Here is a 20,794-nt window from a genome sequence, read left to right as displayed (position 1 = left end):
CAGGTGGCGAAGAGCTGACATCAAGGTGCCAAATCTTCCGGTCACTGTGAGCTCTTGGTGTAGATCAGCCCGTTATCCCTTGAGAGTAATTTTTATCCGCAGATTACAAGTGTGAGTAAGTGAAATAATTTTCATACCCATTTATTTTTGTCAAGTAACATGCTCTAAGAAACCTTCACTTTAGGGTTTAGGAGCTACATAACTTATTTGTGCTCATTTTTTCTTCTAGTTGCTAAAATGGTGCCAAGAAAATCATCCATTGCCGAAACAAACGATCCCTTGTCTTCTGCCTCATCCCTCACTGCTGCTCTGATCTGCTCCCCAATATCACCAACTTTTTTCCTCAGTTCTCCTCCTTTGCCACTTTTCTCCATTACCAAATCTATCAGTCTCTTCACCTCCTTTCCAACAACAACACTCTGTGCTCCCCTTGTAAGTTCGACGCTCACGCCCATCTCCTCCGCCAACATCTTCGAGTTAAATGCCTGCTCGGACGCCAACGGCCACCCTATCATTGGCACCCCCTGGCTTAAGCTCTCCATCACTGAATTCCATCCGCAGTGGCTAACAAACACACCCGTCGACTTGTGTGACAGTATCTCCAACTGGGGTGCCCAATTGTGCACCACCAACCCTTGTTTTCCTCTACTCATTCGATCTTCGAACCCCTCGGGCAACCACTCTGCTCGGAACTCACCCTTCATGTCATATCCAACCGGAGGCCTTATTACCCAAATAAAAGGCCTTCCACTTTCTTCCAACCCAAGAGCTAATTCCATCAACTGGTTTGAACTAATACTGTTTTGAGAACCAAATGAGACGTAAACAACCGAATCCGACCCTTGTGAGTCAAGCCATTCGAGGCATGCTTCAGGAGGTATGCCGAACTCTTTTCCGGCGCGTTGCCTCGAAACACTTAAGCGCAACGTAGATGATTTGTTGAGTGCTTCTAAAGGAAGAAGAGGTCCGATGGACCATACAGGACGCCCCAGGTAGTTCCTCAAGATCTTCAATCCAACTGGCTCAATCTCCTCAACAGTACTACACAACCAACCAAAGGATTTCGTAGAAAGCGAAAGCTGAGGTTGAAAAATTCTTGATCCGAAGTCGGTACCATCTGCAGCTCTTAAATATGGATTCAGCTGAGAGATATGGAAGCGGTAACTCTCAGGAAACCCCGGCACCGGAAACTCATCCGAAGCTGTAGAACGGTGTGGGAGATTAAGCCAAGTAGACACCAAAGCTGCAGTGCCATAGGCACCACCTGTGGTGAAAGTCACGTGCGCAGTTCCAAAGCTGTTTGCAAGATTAGCAGCCCATCCAAAGTACATATCAGAGATAATACAAAGCGGCGGGCGGCCTTCTTTTTCGATGATATCCGAGATAAGGAGGTGAGCAGGAGCTTCAAGACTAGTTGATGCAGCACCTAGGTTTCCTATTTTGCTGAGAGGCAAGTTCTCCGTGTTCTCGCCGTTCGGGGGCAAGCCGTGGTCTGTGCTGCAGAATGAGAGCTCAGCCAAACGGATGTTGGAGTCAGATTGAGAGCTTGAGTTGGAGGCGATCGTTGTGCGGAGGTATTGGATGTTGAGGGCGGTGCTTGCGACGGTGATTGTGATGAAGCTTTTTCTCTGTTGGAGATTTCTTGCAAGTTGCAGGAATGGTATGAGATGGCCCTGAGCCAGGAATGGCAGCATCACAATGTGCTCTTGGTCACGTCTCTCCATCCCTACCTTCTTTTCTTCCCCTTTTTTTGTCTTTTTGTATTTGACAGGAAGTTTTCGGTTTTTGTTGTAAAGGTGAATGGATGGCTGACCACTAACCCACTTATTTGCCTTTCACTATGCTGCTTGTGATTTGCTTCTATACAAGCAAATCTTATAGAACACAACAAAGAGATAGTAGATGAAGGTGAGAGACTCACGGGAGAGATAGGAAGGAAGAAAGGAAGAGAGAAAAAGAGAGGAAGAGGAGAGGAGATAATAAAGAGTTATCTTTGCACACCTATTATTCCAAATTATAATGAAAGCACCACTGCTGCTCCGAGAACGTACTCCAGTCACACTGACTGTAGAGGAACCTCGTAAATTTTGTGTTTTGTTTATTTATTCCACTGCACACACTGTCGATTTTACAACACGTTATCAGCACGAGAAACTCTCATGTCAGTGAAAAGCATAGAGCCACAAATCCTGTTCATCTCCTTCAGCTAGAATATCACAGATAAGAAAATTTTTTCAATTCATCTTAAAATCTTTGTACTACTGATTTTCCTAAAGCAAATATATATATATATATATATATACATGTTGCATGACTGTATATCATTCTTTGCAGAAGCAAAAGAGTACAGACTCAAAATTCGTAGAGAATTTGACAACCATGTAAACAGCCTCAGAACTCCAACTTGCGGACCTCGGATTGAAATACGTTCTTCTTGAAAGTTGTTCGTCCACTCAGTATCTACAACATATCTAAATTTCAGAAAACTTAAACGGTGCGATCGTCGCAGATGTCTGAAATACCAAACCAGTTTCCAATTTCCGCAGAAAACTGGACAGCCACCTTATGAGTACCACAACTCCATTTCTGTAGCTCAAATCGAAATTGTTTCTTCATGAAAGTTGTTCGGTATCCTCTTATCCATTTCATACTAAAATTTGAGCTCAATCTAACGGCTTGATCTTATCATAAGTTGCAAACACTCTTGACTCCAAAACTTATGGGAACCGTTTCGACTTTTTCGAAACTCACGGAGGAGGAACACCAATTGGAACTTATTATTACTATTATTTACTGAGTAACCAAAATGACTTCAAAACTGTGAAATAAAAATAAAAATAAAAGGAATCAAACAAAAGAAGTGGCAGACCAAGAAAAAAAAAAGCAAAAACAAAAGATGAGGACTTAATCATTGCATTTTCTGTTTTGGCATATTTATGTGCATGGTGTTGGTTTAAAACCCATGTCACAAGTTCTATTTATTTAAAGCAATTTATTTACAGTGGGTAGAATTATTACCCTTTGCTTTAAAGTTTTGATATTTATGAGAATGGTGGTGAATCAAAGCCCTTGTCACAAGTTTTATTTACTTTAAAGCAATTTATTTATCATGGACGGTTTTACCGCCTACTGCTTTAAGTTTTGATTTATGTGAATGTTGCTGAATTAAAGCCCTTGTCACAAGCTTTATTTACTTAAATGTAATTTATTTACTATGGCTGGAATTACTGCCTATTGCTTTAATTTATTTAATATACTTATTTTTGTTACGATAAGTACATACTGGACCTGAAGTTCCTTGATCAGATCAGAACCTGTAGTTTCTTGATCCTCATCATATAAAATGATTGAACCCGAAGTTCCATCATACAAAAAGATCAGGCATGAAGTCCCTTGATCCCGAAGATCAGGACATGAAATTCCTTGATGAGTACCGTAAGTTTGAAATGTCGCAGTGCTTCAACTTAATTGTAATAAAAGTCATAAGAGTCTCAGTCTACAGACTATTTAATAAGGACCAGAAGTTCCTTATGTCCATACTCAAAATGGTTTACCAGAAGCATTTATTAAGCGGATGAAATTGATTACCCGCGCTCTGCCCATGAAAACGAAATTGCCAGTTTTGACATAGGGACAAGTCATTTTACATAATTCATTATTAAGTTTGGTTGAGGCCAGTTGCCAACCATCAATATTTCTCAGTACAACTCGTGTTTGGGCACCAACCAAACATTAACATTTACGAGTTTTTGGTTGTGTTATCTATGTGCCTGTAAGACTGCCACAACGTACTAAAATAAGGCATCAATACAAACTGGTAATTTATGTTGAATTCAATCCACCATCTATCATTCAACATTTGGAACCCTTGACTAGGGATATATTTACCGTATGATTTGCGGACTATGATTTTGATAAGACAGTTTTCCTGCCATTAGGGGGAGAAAATAACATTGTTCCAGAAGAACAATGAGAAAATATCATTCCAGAAGAATGACAAGAAAAGACCGTTCCAAAAGAGCAAAGAGAATTTGTCTTATGATTCACGAAGCAATCAATGAGAAAATGAAGAATAATTGAATGATGCAACAAAAGTGATGAAATCATATACACTTGTTGCAAATGTGCCTACAAGAATTGATGTCCATGTTAGACAAAATAATATGGCAGTAAATGATTTATCTGTTGCACGCCTAAAGCGTGGCAGACCCTTAGATTCAAAAGGTTCATTCATTCGAAAGATGAAGAATATGGCACTACTAAACTATTGCATTCCCGAAGCATAACTGTTGCATGCCAGAAGCATGACAGTCGCCGCATGGATATACGTCCCAGAAAGGACAATTCGCAGACATGGGAATGTTGATGTCTCATGCATGGAGCATGATAGACATATAGGTTCCAATGACTCAACTCCCGGAAGTGGAGATTAAAATCCAAGCTCTATAATGCTCTAAAAGAGGTTATGATTCGCATTCTCTAAATTACGACTATCCTGAAAGAGATAGTGTAATGCCCTTGAAGAGGCAATGGATATCCAAAGAAATAAAAAGCTTTTATGCATGCGCATGCACATGAGAATATGGGATCACGGATTGATGATAACCAATGGTAATTTTGGTTTTTACAAGTAGCTACTAAATTCATCAATGAGCTATGTTGATATTGAGTCTTGTTCTTTTTTGTCAACAAAATTATTGGTCAAAATGGAGAAAGGCAATTCCATTATAATTTTGTACGAACGTGGAAAAATGGACCTATATATTTGAATATAATACAAATAGCCAAAAGATGTTGAACCAAGGAGGTTACATTGGGCATTTGTAATACAGTGAAATACACTCACATGATATGATACAAGGTATTGAAACGTGAAATTATACTCTAGTAAACAAGTTCATATGAATAGAGAATTATATACGAAGGGTTGTGAGTCACCCACATCATATCTCCACAAGTAAATCCCTCATGTATACATGGAAGCAAATTGCTCTGTATAAATTCCAAAGGAAAATGTGTCATGAAGTGTAGAAAATCCATGAAGGATTCAAATTTCTTGAAGTAAGCCCCCGAAAGGTAAAGCATAAAATATGTACTCAATACCAATGGATGTTATAAATTGCCTTAGTGAGTACTATTATTATGATGTTGTTGCAACATACTAAAATCTCTTGCAAGAAGTTGATGATATTAAATTAGAACTCCTGAAGAATTGAATTGAAACTCCTGAATAGTCTAGAAAGATTATAAAGTGTTGAGAGAAATATTGTCTAGAGCTGCAGATCGAAAAATATGCCAACACGAATCTTATCCATGATGTTTATGATATTAAAGAATCATATGAATTTAAGATTATGAGTTGAATACTCAAATGATGTCGACACTAAGAATGATCATTTATCTTGGTGAAGTATATGCTTTATTGTATTTGACATGATACATTGAATGCAATAAAGCATATCTATTAATATCTCCGAGAAATTACAGATATGTATATACACATGAGTTAAAACAAACAAACAGGATGGAGCTTTCACAAAGGTTGCTCATGTGAAGCCTCAGTACTCGGAAGTACCCCAGAAGGGGGAGGCACTGGAGATTGATCATGTGGTACCCCAGTACTTAGCAAAACACCAGAAAGGGAAGGCATCAGTTGCTTTCGAAATCTAGCAACGAACCTCTGGTGATCACTTTGAATCCGACTTTCAGATTCTTGCAGCTGATCTAGCTTTCTTTTCATGCTCATAGAGTAATTATTTGCAAGCACGTGTAACACTCTATTCTCGTGCTTGAGCCCTCTAATCTCTTGTTTAAGACTTGCCACCTCAGCCATCAATGATTCAACTTGGCGAGTTTGAGCAAGTAGGCGTTGCCTTATATTGGATACAGAGCCCGCACACTGAACACTAAGGGCCAAAGAATCTTGAACGGCCGACTCATCAAACCATTTTGAAAGGATCATGTTATCCTTTGGAGTGAGAAAATTCCTAGCTACCACAGTAGCGGTTATGTTATTCTTCATCACAGAATCCCCAACTGTAAGAGGACCATTAGAAGATAAGAAGGACGAGAGCCATATGTTATCCTAATGCTGCTCATCTGTATCACTCCTAAGACTCAAATCTAAGCAAATGTTAGATGGGCAAGTCATTTTCAAAAATGATGAAGGAAAAAAGAGGTCAAATAAAATTTCAGAAGTGCAAGAAGGGGGAAATTTCTCAGGCAACAACTTTCTGAGCATACTCTTAAACATAATTGATGTCTCTATAAAAGAAGAGGCAACAGAGCCACTTGTTCAAAGATCGAAGCGGCACGGCTCTCTGAATTTCAAAAGCCATAATTTCTTGAATAAAGTTCGTTGGCATTTTTCAGACGCAATCTCAGCTTTTTTGGATATCGCGTGCAACTTTGTCAAAGCTCTCTGACAAAGTTGAAAATGTGTAAATCTTACTGTTCTAATTACACCACAGTTGCTGACAAGAGTAAAAGTACAGCACCACTACCTGCTATTGAAAAATTTCTATATATGTCGATCTCTATTCTCCATAACAAGGCAGACCTGCAAGAATACCTAACTCTTCCTTATCTCCGAGAATGCATTTTCAACAAAGCATCTCGAAATACTCAGTTTTCTTCCTCTCCTAGAATACCTCTTCAAACAAGTCACACCAGAGCAAGAGTATCTCATATCTTCAGGGACGAGAGTAAGAGTACCTCATATCATGCAATCTCTCTGTTCTTTCTTTTGTTCTTGTTCTTACCTGCAAAAACAAGGATAAAGAAAGCAATATGTCGAAACCTCCACTCAAACTCCCAGTAAGGATCCGACTGCCTGGAACCTTTCCTGATTGCTTACCTAGCTCTCGAGTAGTCATCTTCAACTGTTGGAGCTGGGTCTCCAGTCACCAAAAAGTGTTAAACCATCCAAATGCAAAGGTTGCATTCCACTCCTGCATCAGAGGGTAAATACTGTAGTAGAATATCCTACACATGCATAGGGGAAAACCAGGGAAAATACTACTTAAGCAAGGAGAGCAAGAAAGGCAAGTGAAAATGTTACCTTGAAGTATGTGGAGACAAGCGCAACAAACACGTGTTGATTCATCCTCGTCTAAACCGAAGATCACTTGCCACGTGAAGCTCTTTATGGTCCAATTTCATTCAAGATCAAACCTCGAAGCCCTTGAAGAAATCACAAGTCCGATTCAAGATCAAGTGTCCACCACCCTTGAATCAAAATCTGCTCTAGATAAAAGGAGTAAATTCAGACCTTTGGGGTAAGTCTAGCAGAAGGCCCTCCAACCCAGTTCAAGAACAAGCTTGTGGAAAGTTAACAAGTAAAGCATCTCTTTCGGCAACTCTTCTCGCTAAGAGACTGAAGCAGAATGATCAACGATCAGCATAAATGATTTGAAATCAGGGGGAGATATTCATCAGGGGGAGCATCCAAAACAGATCAAGATTTTAACGAGTCAATCGAAGACTTGTGGCCATCCAAGGAGGAGTGTTGTAAAGGTGAATGGATGGCTGGCCACTAACCCACTCATTTGCCTTTCACTATGCTGCTTATGATTTGCTTCTATAAAAGCAAGTCTTATAGAACATAACAAAGAGATAGTAGATGAAGGTGAGAGACTCACGGGAGAGATAGGAAGGAAGAAAGGAAGAGAGAAAAAGAGAGGAAAAGAGAAAAAGAGAGGAAGAGGAAAGGAGATAATAGAGAGAGTTATCTTTGTACTCCTATTATTCTAAATTATAATGAAAGCACCACTGCTGCCCCGATGACATACTCCAGTCACACTGACTATAGAGGAACCTTGTAAATTTTGTGTCTTGTTTATTTATTCCACTGCACACACTGTCGATTTTACAACAGTTTTTTTTTTCTGGTTGATATCAAAACAAAGAATGGTTTTCAAAAAAAAAAAACAAAAAATGCAAGGTTGGTTAGGAATTTGGAGAGTTAAAAAGACACGTGTCTCCCTTTTATGGTGCCACGTTCTGATCAATCAGGACAGGACTCAAGTATTTTCGTTTATAATATACGTCGGCGGAATCAAATCTTTAAGTTTATATTTTTATGTGATTTTATTTATTTTTTTGTATTAAAAACTAGGTCATGTCACTCTTTACTATGGTCTGGTAAGTGAGAGGTCTTAGGTTCGAATCCAGTGGACAGCGAATTTGATACCAAATTAGGCTACTCATTGTGTGGCTTAGCCGAACTCCCCTTCCCTTAGTGTAAAAATATCGATGTACTCAAAAAAAACAAACAAACTAGGTCATCATCAACTATGAAAATTGTTTATTGGATTGTTTGTAGTTTTGTTAATGGAATTATTGGTCCCTAGTCACCACTAATTTATTTATAAACTCTAGATTAAGATTGACAAATGGTGATTAGTGTGACGACCCGTCCCTAATTTTCTATGTAATTTCTCTCCGAGTATGTAAATTGACATTTATGCCCTTGTTGGCAAAGTGACATGAACGTGATTATGCAGCTTTAAATTATTTTTCTCGCTATCGTCATTAAATAGTATTGTTTATTTGATTGTTTGTAGTTTTTTTTTTTGGCATTAAAAAGTAGGTTAGCGTCAATATATATTACAAATGGTGATTAGTGGTGATTAGTGGAGGACTCATTGTGTGGTTTAACCGAACTCCCCTTCCCTTAATGTAAAAATATCGATGTACTAAAAAAAAACCTAGGTCATCATCAACTATGCAAATTGTTTATTGGATTGTTTGTAGTTTTGTTAATGGAATTATTGGTCCCTAGTCACCACTAATTTATTTATAAACTCTAGATTAAGATTGACAAATGGTGATTAGTGTGAAGACCCGTCCCTAATTTTCTATGTAATTTCTCTCCGAGTATGTAAATTGACATTTATGCCCTTGTTGGCAAAGTGACTTGGACGTGATTATACAGCTTTAAATTATTTTTCTCACTATCGTCATTAAATAGTATTGTTTATTTGATTGTTTGTAGTTTTTTTTGGCATTAAAAACTAGGTTAGCGTCAATATATATTACAAATTGTTCATTTGATTGTTTGTAGTTTTGTTTATGGAATTATTGGTCCCTAGTCACCACTAATTTATTTGTAAACTCTAGATTAAGATTGACAAATGGTGATTAGTGGAGGATTCATTAATCACAACACACATATACCTGTACTTATTCGTACCGTAAATATAAGACATTAATCTAAAGATTTCACAACATTGAGGAAATTGTCGTTTTGGTTATTGCGAAATTTTTGCACCCATAATTTAGACTCCTATTATGTAACAATTCTAATTGTAAAATTTATACAATGAAGACCGTTGTTATTCGTAAATGAATTTGCATTCACCAAAAGCGACACAAGTTACATAAGCCACTATTCTATTCAACTAGATTTTTAAACTTACAGAATAGTAACACAACTCTTGCTTGTTTCAAGGGGATCGAAGACCCAAAACACTAAGATCACACAACATAACTACAATAGGCCTGCGATCACATAAGCCTTTTGGTTTTAGATCACATCTAACCTAACACAAATACAACTTTATACAAAGGGATGCACAACGCCTTCAAAAGGTAGTGATTTTGGCACTCTTAGTTTAGCTTCTCGCATTTAAATTGAGTATGTTTTATACTTTGTAGTTTTGTTTATGGAATTATTGGTCCCTAGTCACCACTAATTTATTTATAAACTCTAGATTAAGATTGACAAATGGTGATTAGTGGAGGATTCATTAATCACAACACACATATATCTATACTTACTCGTGCCGAAAATATAAGATATTTATCTAAAGATTTCACAACATTGAGGAAATTGTCATTTCGGTTATAGAGAAATTTTTTTGCACCCACAATTTAGACTCCTATTATGTAACAGTTCTAATTGCCATTTATAGTATACGTCGGGGATGTCAAATCTTTAAGTTTATATTTTTTATGTGATTTTTTTTTTTTTTGTATTAAAAACCAGGTTAGCATCAATATATATTACAAATTGTTTATTGGATTGTTTGTTGTTTTGTTTATGGAATTATTGGTCCCTAGTCACCATTAATTTATTTGTAAACTCTAGATTAAGATTGACAAATGGTGATTAGTGGAGGATTCATTAATCACAACACACATATATCTGTACTTACTCATACCGTAAATATAAGACATTTATCTAAAGATTTCACAACATTGAGGAAATTGTCGTTTTGGTTATTGAGAAATTTCTTTGCACCCACAATTTAGACTCCTATTATGTAACAGTTCTAATTGTAATATTTATACGATGAAGACCGTTGTTGTTCGTAAGTGAATTTGCATTCACCAAAAGCAACATAAGTTACATAAGCCACTAATCTATTCAACTGGATTTTTAAACTTAAAGAATAGTAACACAACTATTGCTTGTTTCAAGAGGATCAAAGGCCCAAAACACTAAGATCACACAACATAACTACAATAGGCATGCGATCACATAAGCCCTTTGGTTTCAGATCACATCTAACCAAACACAAATACAACTTTATACAAATGCACAACGCCTTCAAAAGGTAGTAATTTTGGCACTCTTAGATTAGCTTCTCACATTTAAATTGAGTATGTTATATACTTTGTACGTTCACATCACAACCGAAGTGTCCGAAGCTAAACTGAGAGTGCGAAAACCGCTATTGCAATCATTTAATGAGTCCCGAATCAAAAGAAACCCCAGTGGAAGGCAACCAAAGGTTGCTAGAGATGAAACCACTAACAGTGAAAGCTTGTGCAGCAACCGGTGTAAGTGATGCATGATACCCCGACCACCGGACCCGACCCGAAGTTGAAGCCCCAGACTCATAATTCGAATACTCACCATAATACAATGTGTTTAGAGCAAACCCACCTAACCAAAGTGACCAACGAGCCCTACTAATTGTGTCATCCAAGTAAGATTGCATGATTGTTGAATTGTAATCTTGTCTTGGCCCAAAGATAATGAATCCAGCCCATGCACAAAGAAAGATCCATGCACATGCTAGAAAATTCTAGCAAAGTTCAAGTTGGTGGAAGAGTTTAGAAGAATGGTAAGGATTCCACCAACCTACAAGATTAGTGTAGATAATTCTAGCTTAGGAAGGTAGTGGAATTATCCAGATATCTCTAGCATGATGCTTCCATGCTTTTCCAAGGTTCCATCCATGCCTATAAAAGAAGAAGGCATCCACACCATTTGAAACAACCAAGAGAGCAAGTAGTGAGAAGTGAGAAGAAGCAACAAAACTTCTTTGAGTGTTTGAGTGTTTCCTCTTGTACTAAGTTTGTGAACGAATAAAAATCTTGTGTAATACTTTGAGTATTCTTTCTTTCTCTTGCCTATCAATTCCGCTGCGTTACATTCTCCTTTGTAAGATAAACTACTCCAAAGTAGTGAAGTCTTTTTAAGCCCCAACAAAGTGGCATCAGAGCTATGGCTAGCAACGCTATAGCAGGCTTCCAAGTTCCAGTGCTCGACAACAACAACTTCGATAATTGGAGTATCAAAATGAAGGCCTTTTTGGGAGCACACGATGTATGAGAAGTCGTGGAGAAAGGCTTCACTAAGCCAGACGATGAAGCTATTATGTCCCAACCCCAGAAGGAGAGTTTGAAAGATTCAAGAAAGAGAGACAAGAAGGCTCTCTACCTTATCTACCAAGCATTAGATGACAATGGCTTTGAGAAGGTCTCAAGTGCAACCTTTGCCAAGCAAGCATGGGAGAAGCTTCAAACCTCTTACAAATGAGCCAAACAAGTGAAAAAGGTTCGTCTTCAAGTATTAAGATGTGAGTTCGAATCTCTACAAATGAAAGGGTCTGAATCAATCTCTGATTATTTCTCAAGAGTCTTAGCCGTTTCCAATCAATTAAAAAGAAACGGTGAAAAGTTAAAAGATGTTAGAATTATTGAGAAGATACTACGCTCATTGGACCCCAAGTTTGAGCACATTGTCGTGACGATTGAAGAAACTAAAAACTTGGAAGAAATTAGTATAGAGTAATTAATGGGTTCGTTACAAGCATATGAAGAGAAACATAAGAAGAGGCAAGGGAATGAAGAGCAGCTCCTCAAGATGCATGTCCAACCAAAGAAGAAAGAAGAAAGCTTCGACAACGAGAGAAGCCAGTATGGAGGAAGTCATGGTCGAGAACGCAGACGTGGACATGGACGTGGACGTGGTTGGAACTTCAACAACCATATTAACTATGAAAGAGGAGAAAGCTCAACAAAAGGTCATGGAAGAGGACTCTCAAACTTGAGGTATGAAAAATCTCAAGTTCAATGCTACAATTGTCAAAAGTTTAGGCATTATGCTTGGGAATGTAGAGCTCCAAGCAACAGGCTTGATGAGAAGGTCAATTATGTGAAAGAAACGAAAGAAGAGAATGGCATTGTGTTACTAGCATACAAAAACAATGATGGAGACCAAGACTATACATGGTACCTTGACACCGGCGCCAACAACCACATGTGCAGAAGAAGCATGTTCGTAGAGCTTAATGAATCGGTGAATGGCAACGTTTCTTTTGGAGACAAATCCAAAATACCCGTAAAAGGAAAAAGTAACATCCTTCCCCTGAAATATGGCGGTCACCAATTAATTTCTAATGTCTACTACGTGCCCAATATGAAAAGCAACATTTTGAGCTTGGGTCAACTCTTAAAAAAAGGTTATAATATTCATATGAAAAATTATAGCCTTTTTCGTAGAGATGACAAAGGAAGATTAATTGCCAAGGTGAAAATGTCAAAGAATAAGATGTTTCCTATGAATATTCAAAATGATGTTGCAAAGTGCCTCAAAACATGTTACAAAGGCACATCCTAGCTTTGGTATCTTTGTTTTGTGCATCTTAACTTTGGGGGACTAGAGTTATTATCCAAGAAGGAGATTCTGAAAGGCTTACCGTGCATCAGTCGCCCTGATCAAGTTTGTGAAAGATATTTACTTGGGAAACAGTTCAGGAAAAGCTTTCCAAAGGAGTCGACCATAAAAGCCCAGAAGACACTCAAGCTTATTCACACCGATGTGTGCGGTCCAATAAAACCAAGCTCTTTGGGTAAAAATAATTATTTCCTTTTCTTCATTGATGATTTTTCAAGGAAAACCTGGGTATATTTCTTAAAGCAGAAATCAGAGGCCTTTGGAGCATTTAAGAAGTTCAAAGCCGCTGTAGAAAAAGAAAGTGGTTGCAAGATCAAAGCCATGAGATCTGATCGAGGAGGATAATTCACTTCGAAGGAATTTCAAGAATTATGTGAAGCAAATGGAATACGTTGACCTTTGATAATTCCAATATCCCCTCAACAAAATGTTGTGGCAGAAAGAAAAAATCGAACCATCCTCAACATGGCTCGAAACATGCTCAAAAGTAAGAGATTGCCTAAGGAGTTGTGGGCAGAAGCTATATCATGTGTTGTCTACCTATCCAATAGGTCACCAACAAGAAGTGTGTGGGGAAAGACTCTGCAAGAAGCATGGAGTGGAAGAAAACCAGGTATCTCTCATCTAAGAGTTTTTGGAAGCATAGCCCATGGACATGTACCAGACGAGAGGATAACCAAACTCGATGACAAAAGTGAGAAGTTCATCTTCATTGGCTATGACTCAAATTCAAAAGGCTATAAGCTGTATAATCCAAACAATGGGAAGACAGTGATCAGTCGAGACGTGACGTTCGATGAAGAATGAGAATGGGATTTTGGCTCTCATGTAGGTGTGATCTGATCTTTCCTCAGTTTGAAGAAAAGAATGAGCAAGGGATGGTGGAGCAAGTAAGAGAGGTTCAACAAGAATCCACTACTCCACCTACTTCACCAATATCAACCAATCATGGCAATTCACCAGCATCAGCATCGTCAAGTAGGAGTTTAAATGAAAAAGAAGTACCACGCACAAGAAGTATACGAGATCTTTATGAGGTAGCTGAAAGACATGATAATCCTACAATTTTCTGTCTCTTTGCTGATTGTGAACCAGTCGACTTCCAAAAAGCAGTGCAAGATACTAAATGGAGTAAAGCAATGGACGAAGACATCGAAGCAATTCAGAAAAATGATACATGGGAACTTGTTATTCTTCCGAAATGACACAAAGCCATCGTAGTCAAGTGGGTGTACAAGACAAAGAAAACTGCCAACGGAGAGGTCGAAAGATACAAGGCGAGATTAGTAGCGAAGGGCTATAGTCAAAAAGCCAGAATCAACTATGATGAGGTATTTGCACCCGTTGCTCGGTTGGAAACTATACGATTACTAATTTCTTTGGCAGCTCAAAACAAATGGAAGATTCAACAAATGGATGTGAAGTCCGTTTTCCTAAATAGAGTCCTTGAAGAAGAAGTCTACATTCAGCAGAGCATGAAGATAAAGTTCTGAAGTTGAAGAAAGCCTTCTATGGGTTAAAACAAGCACCATGAGCATGGAATAGTCGCTTGATAAGTACTTCCAAGAAAATAACTTCATCAAGTTCCCTCATGAACATGCTCTCTACGTCAAAGTCAAAGATGAAGATATTCTGATTGTGTGATTATATGTGGATGATCTAATATTCACCAAAAGTAATCCAAGCATGTATGAAGAGTTCACGAGAATGATGACCAAAGAATTCGAGATGACCGACGTCGGGTTAATGGCATACTACCTAGGCATTGAAGTTAAGCAGAACGAATAAGGCATTTTCATCTCCCAAGAAAGCTACACAAAGGAGATACTGAAAAAGTTCAAAATGGACAATTGCAAGCCCATAAGCACGCCAGTGGAGTACGGAGTCAAACTAACCAAGCATGACGAAGGAGAAAGTGTAGATCCAACATTTTTCAAGAGTTTAGTTGGAAGCTTGCGCTACTTGACTTGCACAAGACCAGATATTCTCTATGCAATCGGATTAGTCAGTCGCTACATGGAGAATCCCACAACTACACATTTGAAGACCGCCAAAAGAATTCTTTGATATCTTAAAGGTACTGTTAACTTTGGCTTATTATATTCAAGTTCTGATAACTACAAACTTGCTGGATATAGAGACAGTGATTGGGCAGGAGATTCCGACGATAGAAAAAGCACTGCTGGATTTGTGTTCTTCATGGGAGACACTGCATTCACATGGATGTCAAAGAAGCAACCGATTGTCACTCTCTCTCTACCTGCGAAGCTGAATACGTATCTGCTACCTCATGTGTCTATCATGCAATCTGGCTGAGAAACTTGCTGAAAGAATTAAGCATGCCACAATAAGAGCCAACAGAGATCTATGTCAACAACAAGTCTGCAATAGCTCTAGCAAAGAATCCAGTATTCCATAACAGGAGCAAACACATAGATACCCGTTATCATTACATAAGAGAGTGTATTGCAAGAAAGGATGTACAAGTGGAATACGTGAAGTCTCAAGACCAAATTGCAGACATATTCACTAAGCCACTCAAACAAGAAGACTTTATCAGACTGAGGAACTCAATCCGCGTCACAAGACAAGATTAAGGGGGGATGTGAAATTGTAATCTTGTCTTGGCCCAAAGATAATGGATCTAGCCCATGCACAAAGAAAGATCCATGCACATGCTAGAGAATTCTAGCAAAGTTCAAGTTGGTGGAAGAGTTTAGAAGAATGGTGAGGATTCCACCAACATACAAGATTAGTGTAGATAATTCTAGCTTAGAAAGGTAGTGGAATTATCTAGATATCTCTAGCATGATGTTTCCATGCTTCTCCAAGGTTCCATCCATGCCTATAAAAGGAGAAGGCATCCACACCATTTGAAACAACCAAGAGAGCAAGTAGTGAGAAGTGAGAAGAAGCAACAAAGCTTCTAAGAGTGTTTGAGTGTTTCCTCTTGTGCTAAGTTTGTGAGTGAATAAAAATCTTATGTAATACTTTGAGTATTCTTTCTTTCTCTTGCCTATCAATTCCGCTGCATTACATTCTCCTTTGTGAGATAAACAACTCCAAAGTAGTGAAGTCTTTTTAAGCCCCAACAATGATAACTATTCTTGAGTACTGCTTCCATGGCCTCCCAAGATACGTCTCATACTTGGATTTCACCAGAGCAAGGTCTGAAGCAGCCGAAATTTTGCAGTTATGAATCGAAATTCCAGTGTTCTGATATGGGCTGGTTCTACCTTGTGCTGTGACAAAGTTTTTAAGACCGGTCGAAGCGCATTTTCTTGCGTAAATGTTGCAGTTCTAGAAAACTGCTGCTGAGTTTCCAAATATGAAATCAACTGTTCCGTAGATTTGGGTGTCTCTGTAGAACTGGCGCTTGGAGAGAGTGTAGAGGGTGTCTTGGTAGCCGACCATGGAGCATCGAAAAATCACTGACTTGTCAACGCCGACTCGGAGGGTAACCGCTTGGTGCTTTGATGGACCGGCATTATTCTCAAACGTTATGTCACAAGCTATAAATCCGTCTCCCATAGCAGCTGAAAACAGGTTGTTTGCATGTTACTATGTGCCATGAGGAAATGCAATTTTTATTAGGTAAGAGAAAATTTTCCTAGAAACACTTGAGGCCAACGTAGATGATTTGTTGAGTGCTTCTAAAGGAAGAAGTGGTCCGATGGACCATACAGGACACCCCAAGTAGTTCCTCAAGATCTTAAATCCAAATGGCTCAATCTCCTCAACAGTACTACACAACCAACCAAAAGATTTCGTAGAAAGCGAAAGCTGAGGTTAAAAATTTCTTGATCCGAAGTCAGTACCATCTGCAGCTCTTAAGTATGGATTCAGCTGAGAGATATGGAAGCGGTAACTCTCATGAAACCCCAGCACCGGGAACTCATCCGAAGCTATAGAACGGTGTGGGAGGTTAAGCCAAATAGACACAAAAGCTGCAGTGCCATAGGCACCACCTGTGGTGAAAGTCACAAGCGCAGTTCCAAAGCTGTTTGCAAGATTAGCAGCCCCATCCAAAGTACATATCAGAGATAATACAGAGCGGCGGGCGACCTTCTTTTTCGATGATATCAGAGATAAAGCGGTGAGTAGGAGATTCAAGACTCGTTGATGCAGCGCCTAGGTTTCCTATTTTGCTGAGAGGCAAGTTCTCCGTGTTCTCGCCGTACGGGGGCAAGCCGTGGTCTGTGCTGCAGAATGAGAGCTTAGCCAAACGGATGTTGGAGTCAGATTGAGAGCTTGAGTTGGAGGCGATCGTTGTGTGGAGGTATTGGAAGTTGAGTGCGGTGCTTGCGACGGTGACAGTGATCAAGCTTTTTCTCTGTTGGAGATTTCTTGCCAGTTGCAGGAATGATATTAGATGGCCTTGAGCCATGAATGGCAGCATCACAATGTGCTCTTGGTCTTGGCTTTCCATCCTTACCTTCCTTTCTTCCTCTTTTTTCCCTTTTTGACAGGAAGTTTTCAGTTTTTTTCTTTCTGGTTGATATCAAAACAAAGAATGCAAGGTTGGTTAGGTATTTGGAGAGTTAAAAAGACACGTGTCCCCCTTTTATGGTGCCACGTTCTATCAATCAGGACTCAAGTATTGTCGTTTATAATATATGCCGGCGGAATAAAATCTTTAAGTTTATATTTTTATGTGATTTTATTTATTTTTTGTATTAAAAACTAGGTCCTCATCAACTATGCAAATTGTTTATTGGATTGTTTGTAGTTTTGTTTATGGAATTATTGGTCCCTAGTAACCACAAATTAATTTATAAACTTTAGATTAAGATTGACAAATGGTGATTAGTGGAGGATTCATTAATCACAACACACTTATATATGTACTTATTCATATTGAAAATATAAGACATTTATCTAAAGATTTCACAACATTAAGGAAATTGTCGTTTCAGTTCTTGAGAAATTTTTTTGCACCCACAATTTAGACTCCTATTATTTAACAGCTCTAATTGTCGTTTATAATATACACCGGCGGAATCAAATCTTTAAGTTTATATTTTTTATGTGATTTTTTTTTTTGTATTAAAAACTAAGTTAGCATCAATCAATATATATTACAAATTGTTTATGGAATTATTGGTCCCTAATCACCATTAATTTATTTGTAAACTCTAGATTAAGAATGACAAATGGTGATTAGTGGAGATTCATTAATCACAACACACATATATATGTACTTACTCGTACCGTAAATATAAGACATTTAAATAAAGATTTCACAACATTGAGGAAATTGTCGTTTTGGCTATTGAGAAATTTCTTTGCACCCACAATTCAGACTCTTATTATGTAACAATTCTAATTGTAAAATTTATACGATGAAGACCGTTGTTATTCGTAAGTGAATTTGCATTCACCAAAAGAGACACAAGTTACATAAGCTACTAATCTATTCAACTGGATTTTTAAACTTAAAGAATAGTAACACAATTCTATTGCTTGTTTCAAGGGGATCGAAGGCCCAAAACCCTAAGATCACACAACATACCTACAATAGGTCTGCGATCAAATAAGCCTTTTGGTTTCAAATCACATCACATCTAACCAAACACAAATACAACTTTATACAAATGCACAACGCCTTCAAAAGGTAGTGATTTTGGCACTCTCAGTTTAGCTTCTCGCATTTAAATTGAGTATGTTATATACTTTGTAGTTTTGTTTATGGAATTATTTGTCCTTAGTCACCACTAACTTATTTATAAACTCTAGATTAAGATTGACAAATGGTGATTAGTGGATGATTCATTAATCACAACACACATATATCTATACTTACTCGTACCGAAAATATAAGATATTTATCTAAAGATTTCACAACATTGAGGAAATTGTCGTTTCGGTTATTGAGAATTTTTTTTGCACCCACAATTTGGACTCCTATTATGTAACAGTTGTAATTGCCATTTATAATATGCGTTGGGGGAGTCATATCTTTAAGTTTATATTTTTTATGTGATTTTTTTTTTGTATTAAAAACTAGGTTAGCATTAATATATATTACAAATTGTTTATTGGATTGTTTGTAGTTTTGTTTATGGAATTATTGGTCCCTAGTCACCACTAATTTATTTGTAAACTCTATATTAAGATTGACAAATGGTGATTAGTGGAGGATTCATTAATTACAACACAAATATATATACTTACTCGTACCATAAATATAAGACATTTATCTAAAGATTTCACAACATTGAGGAAATTGTCATTTTGGTTATTGAGAAATTTCTAGACCTAGCAGTTTCTGACACGGCACGAAAATAACGGGTTTCGGGTCAACGCGATAACTAATCGGGTCATTATCGGGTGACCCGAATAACGCGCTCTTAACGGGTATACACGAGGGTAACACGTGGGTAACCCATTTCGACCCATTAAGGAAAAAATTATGCTGATCATTTTAAAGTTTAATTACTAAAAGATTTATTATAAAATACAATAGCCATATTAATATATACAATATATTCTATATTAAATATATAGTTTTGTATTATTATTCGATATAAGTTTAAAAAAAAAAAAAGTTTTTGTCATTATTTATTTTAATTATGAGAGTTCCTTATTATCATTACTAGGATAAATTTTACTTAACATGTTGTTGTCCAAAATTAAAATAAACTAGTATAGTATTTGTGTAGGTGAGAACTAAGAAGACATACATACAAGTATGAAAAATGTGAAAAAATATATAAATACTCGTGATTCATCATTATTCCTCCACGAGTAGATAATGGTTACACTTACATTATCGTTTAGATTTTTAAAATCCTCCAAACCCTCATGAATAATGTTTTTTATTCGAGGGCAAAATTAATAAAATCAAGAATAATTATTGTACAAGTGTAAAAAATGTAAAAAAAAAATATACAATCACTCATAGTGACAAGCTTTACAACTTTCATGAAGGGGTCAGCTTCGAAATCCAACACTATAATCCATAAACCTTAAATTTATATTTAATTGTCGATTGTCATTTATGCTTTATTCTTCTTACTGAATTTCATTTTTAAATTTTCTTTTTTGAAAACATGATCATCTAGCAGATGTAAGAATATGAATAGTTCAGATATTTGATATCATGTTTCGATATTTACGGTTAATTGAAATATGAGTCGATGTCATATAGTTTGTAGAAACTTTATAAACATCAAGCAATATTTTCACTAACCATAAAACTCTGAATATAATATCAACGATCCAAACCATTCATCTTCCTGCATCCTCCAATAGATCATGTTTTCAAAATCAAAATTTGATGAGAACAATGAAGCGTAAATGTAAACAACAATCAACGATTAAATTTCGATCTATGATTTATATGATTATTGTGGCGAATTTCAAAGTTAAGCTTTTCATTAAAGTTGTAAAGCTTGTCATTACAAGTGTTTATATATTTTTTACACTTCTACATTAATTAAAAAACTATTAAAGACTTTACTTAAATAACAGCCGTAAGATAAATGAGAGTAAATATGTACCTTTGGATTCTATTTCACTTATATTATAAAAACTTTTTTGGACGAAAAAACCCCTTCTCTATTCTAATATTTTCCAATTTTACCATTTGATCAATTTAGGTAAGCAAAAATATACTTAAAAGAAAATTGCGTTTTTATGTTTTGGATGTGACAATATGGTATGTATATACTTATTTAGTATTATGTTTTTCATTTGATTATTTATTGGTTTAAAATATATTTTCCTTAATGGGTAACAGGTCGGGTCATATTACCTGTTAATATTATCAGGTTGATTTCAGGTCGGGTCATTTTACCCGTTTATTTTAACGGGTGTTACACGACACGACCCGTTAAGATATCAGGTATGACATGAAAACGACACGAATGTTAGGTCTAGAAA

General features: G+C 37.1%; 1 protein-coding gene, 1 long non-coding RNA gene and 1 pseudogene across 2 annotated transcripts in view; all 3 read right to left on the bottom strand.

Annotated features, from left to right (window-relative positions):
- LOC139194891 (uncharacterized) overlaps positions 1 to 20,794 on the bottom strand; it is a 60,878-nt gene that overhangs the window by 24,097 nt on the left and 15,987 nt on the right. The window lies entirely within an intron of this gene.
- On the bottom strand, positions 117 to 1,921 carry LOC103400658 (UDP-glycosyltransferase 92A1-like). Its single transcript, XM_008339327.4, has one exon. It carries the CDS (start codon positions 1,722 to 1,724, stop codon positions 204 to 206), a length of 1,521 nt encoding a protein of 506 aa, XP_008337549.1. The 5' UTR covers positions 1,725 to 1,921; the 3' UTR covers positions 117 to 203.
- LOC103453104 (crocetin glucosyltransferase 3-like) lies at positions 16,375 to 20,703 on the bottom strand (annotated as a pseudogene).

The sequence above is a fragment of the Malus domestica genome, chromosome 04, assembly GCF_042453785.1.
Source record: "Malus domestica chromosome 04, GDT2T_hap1".
NCBI lineage: Eukaryota > Viridiplantae > Streptophyta > Magnoliopsida > Rosales > Rosaceae > Malus > Malus domestica.
The sequence above is the reverse complement of the archived record's forward strand: the minus strand, read 5'-3'. Positions and strand labels throughout refer to the sequence as shown.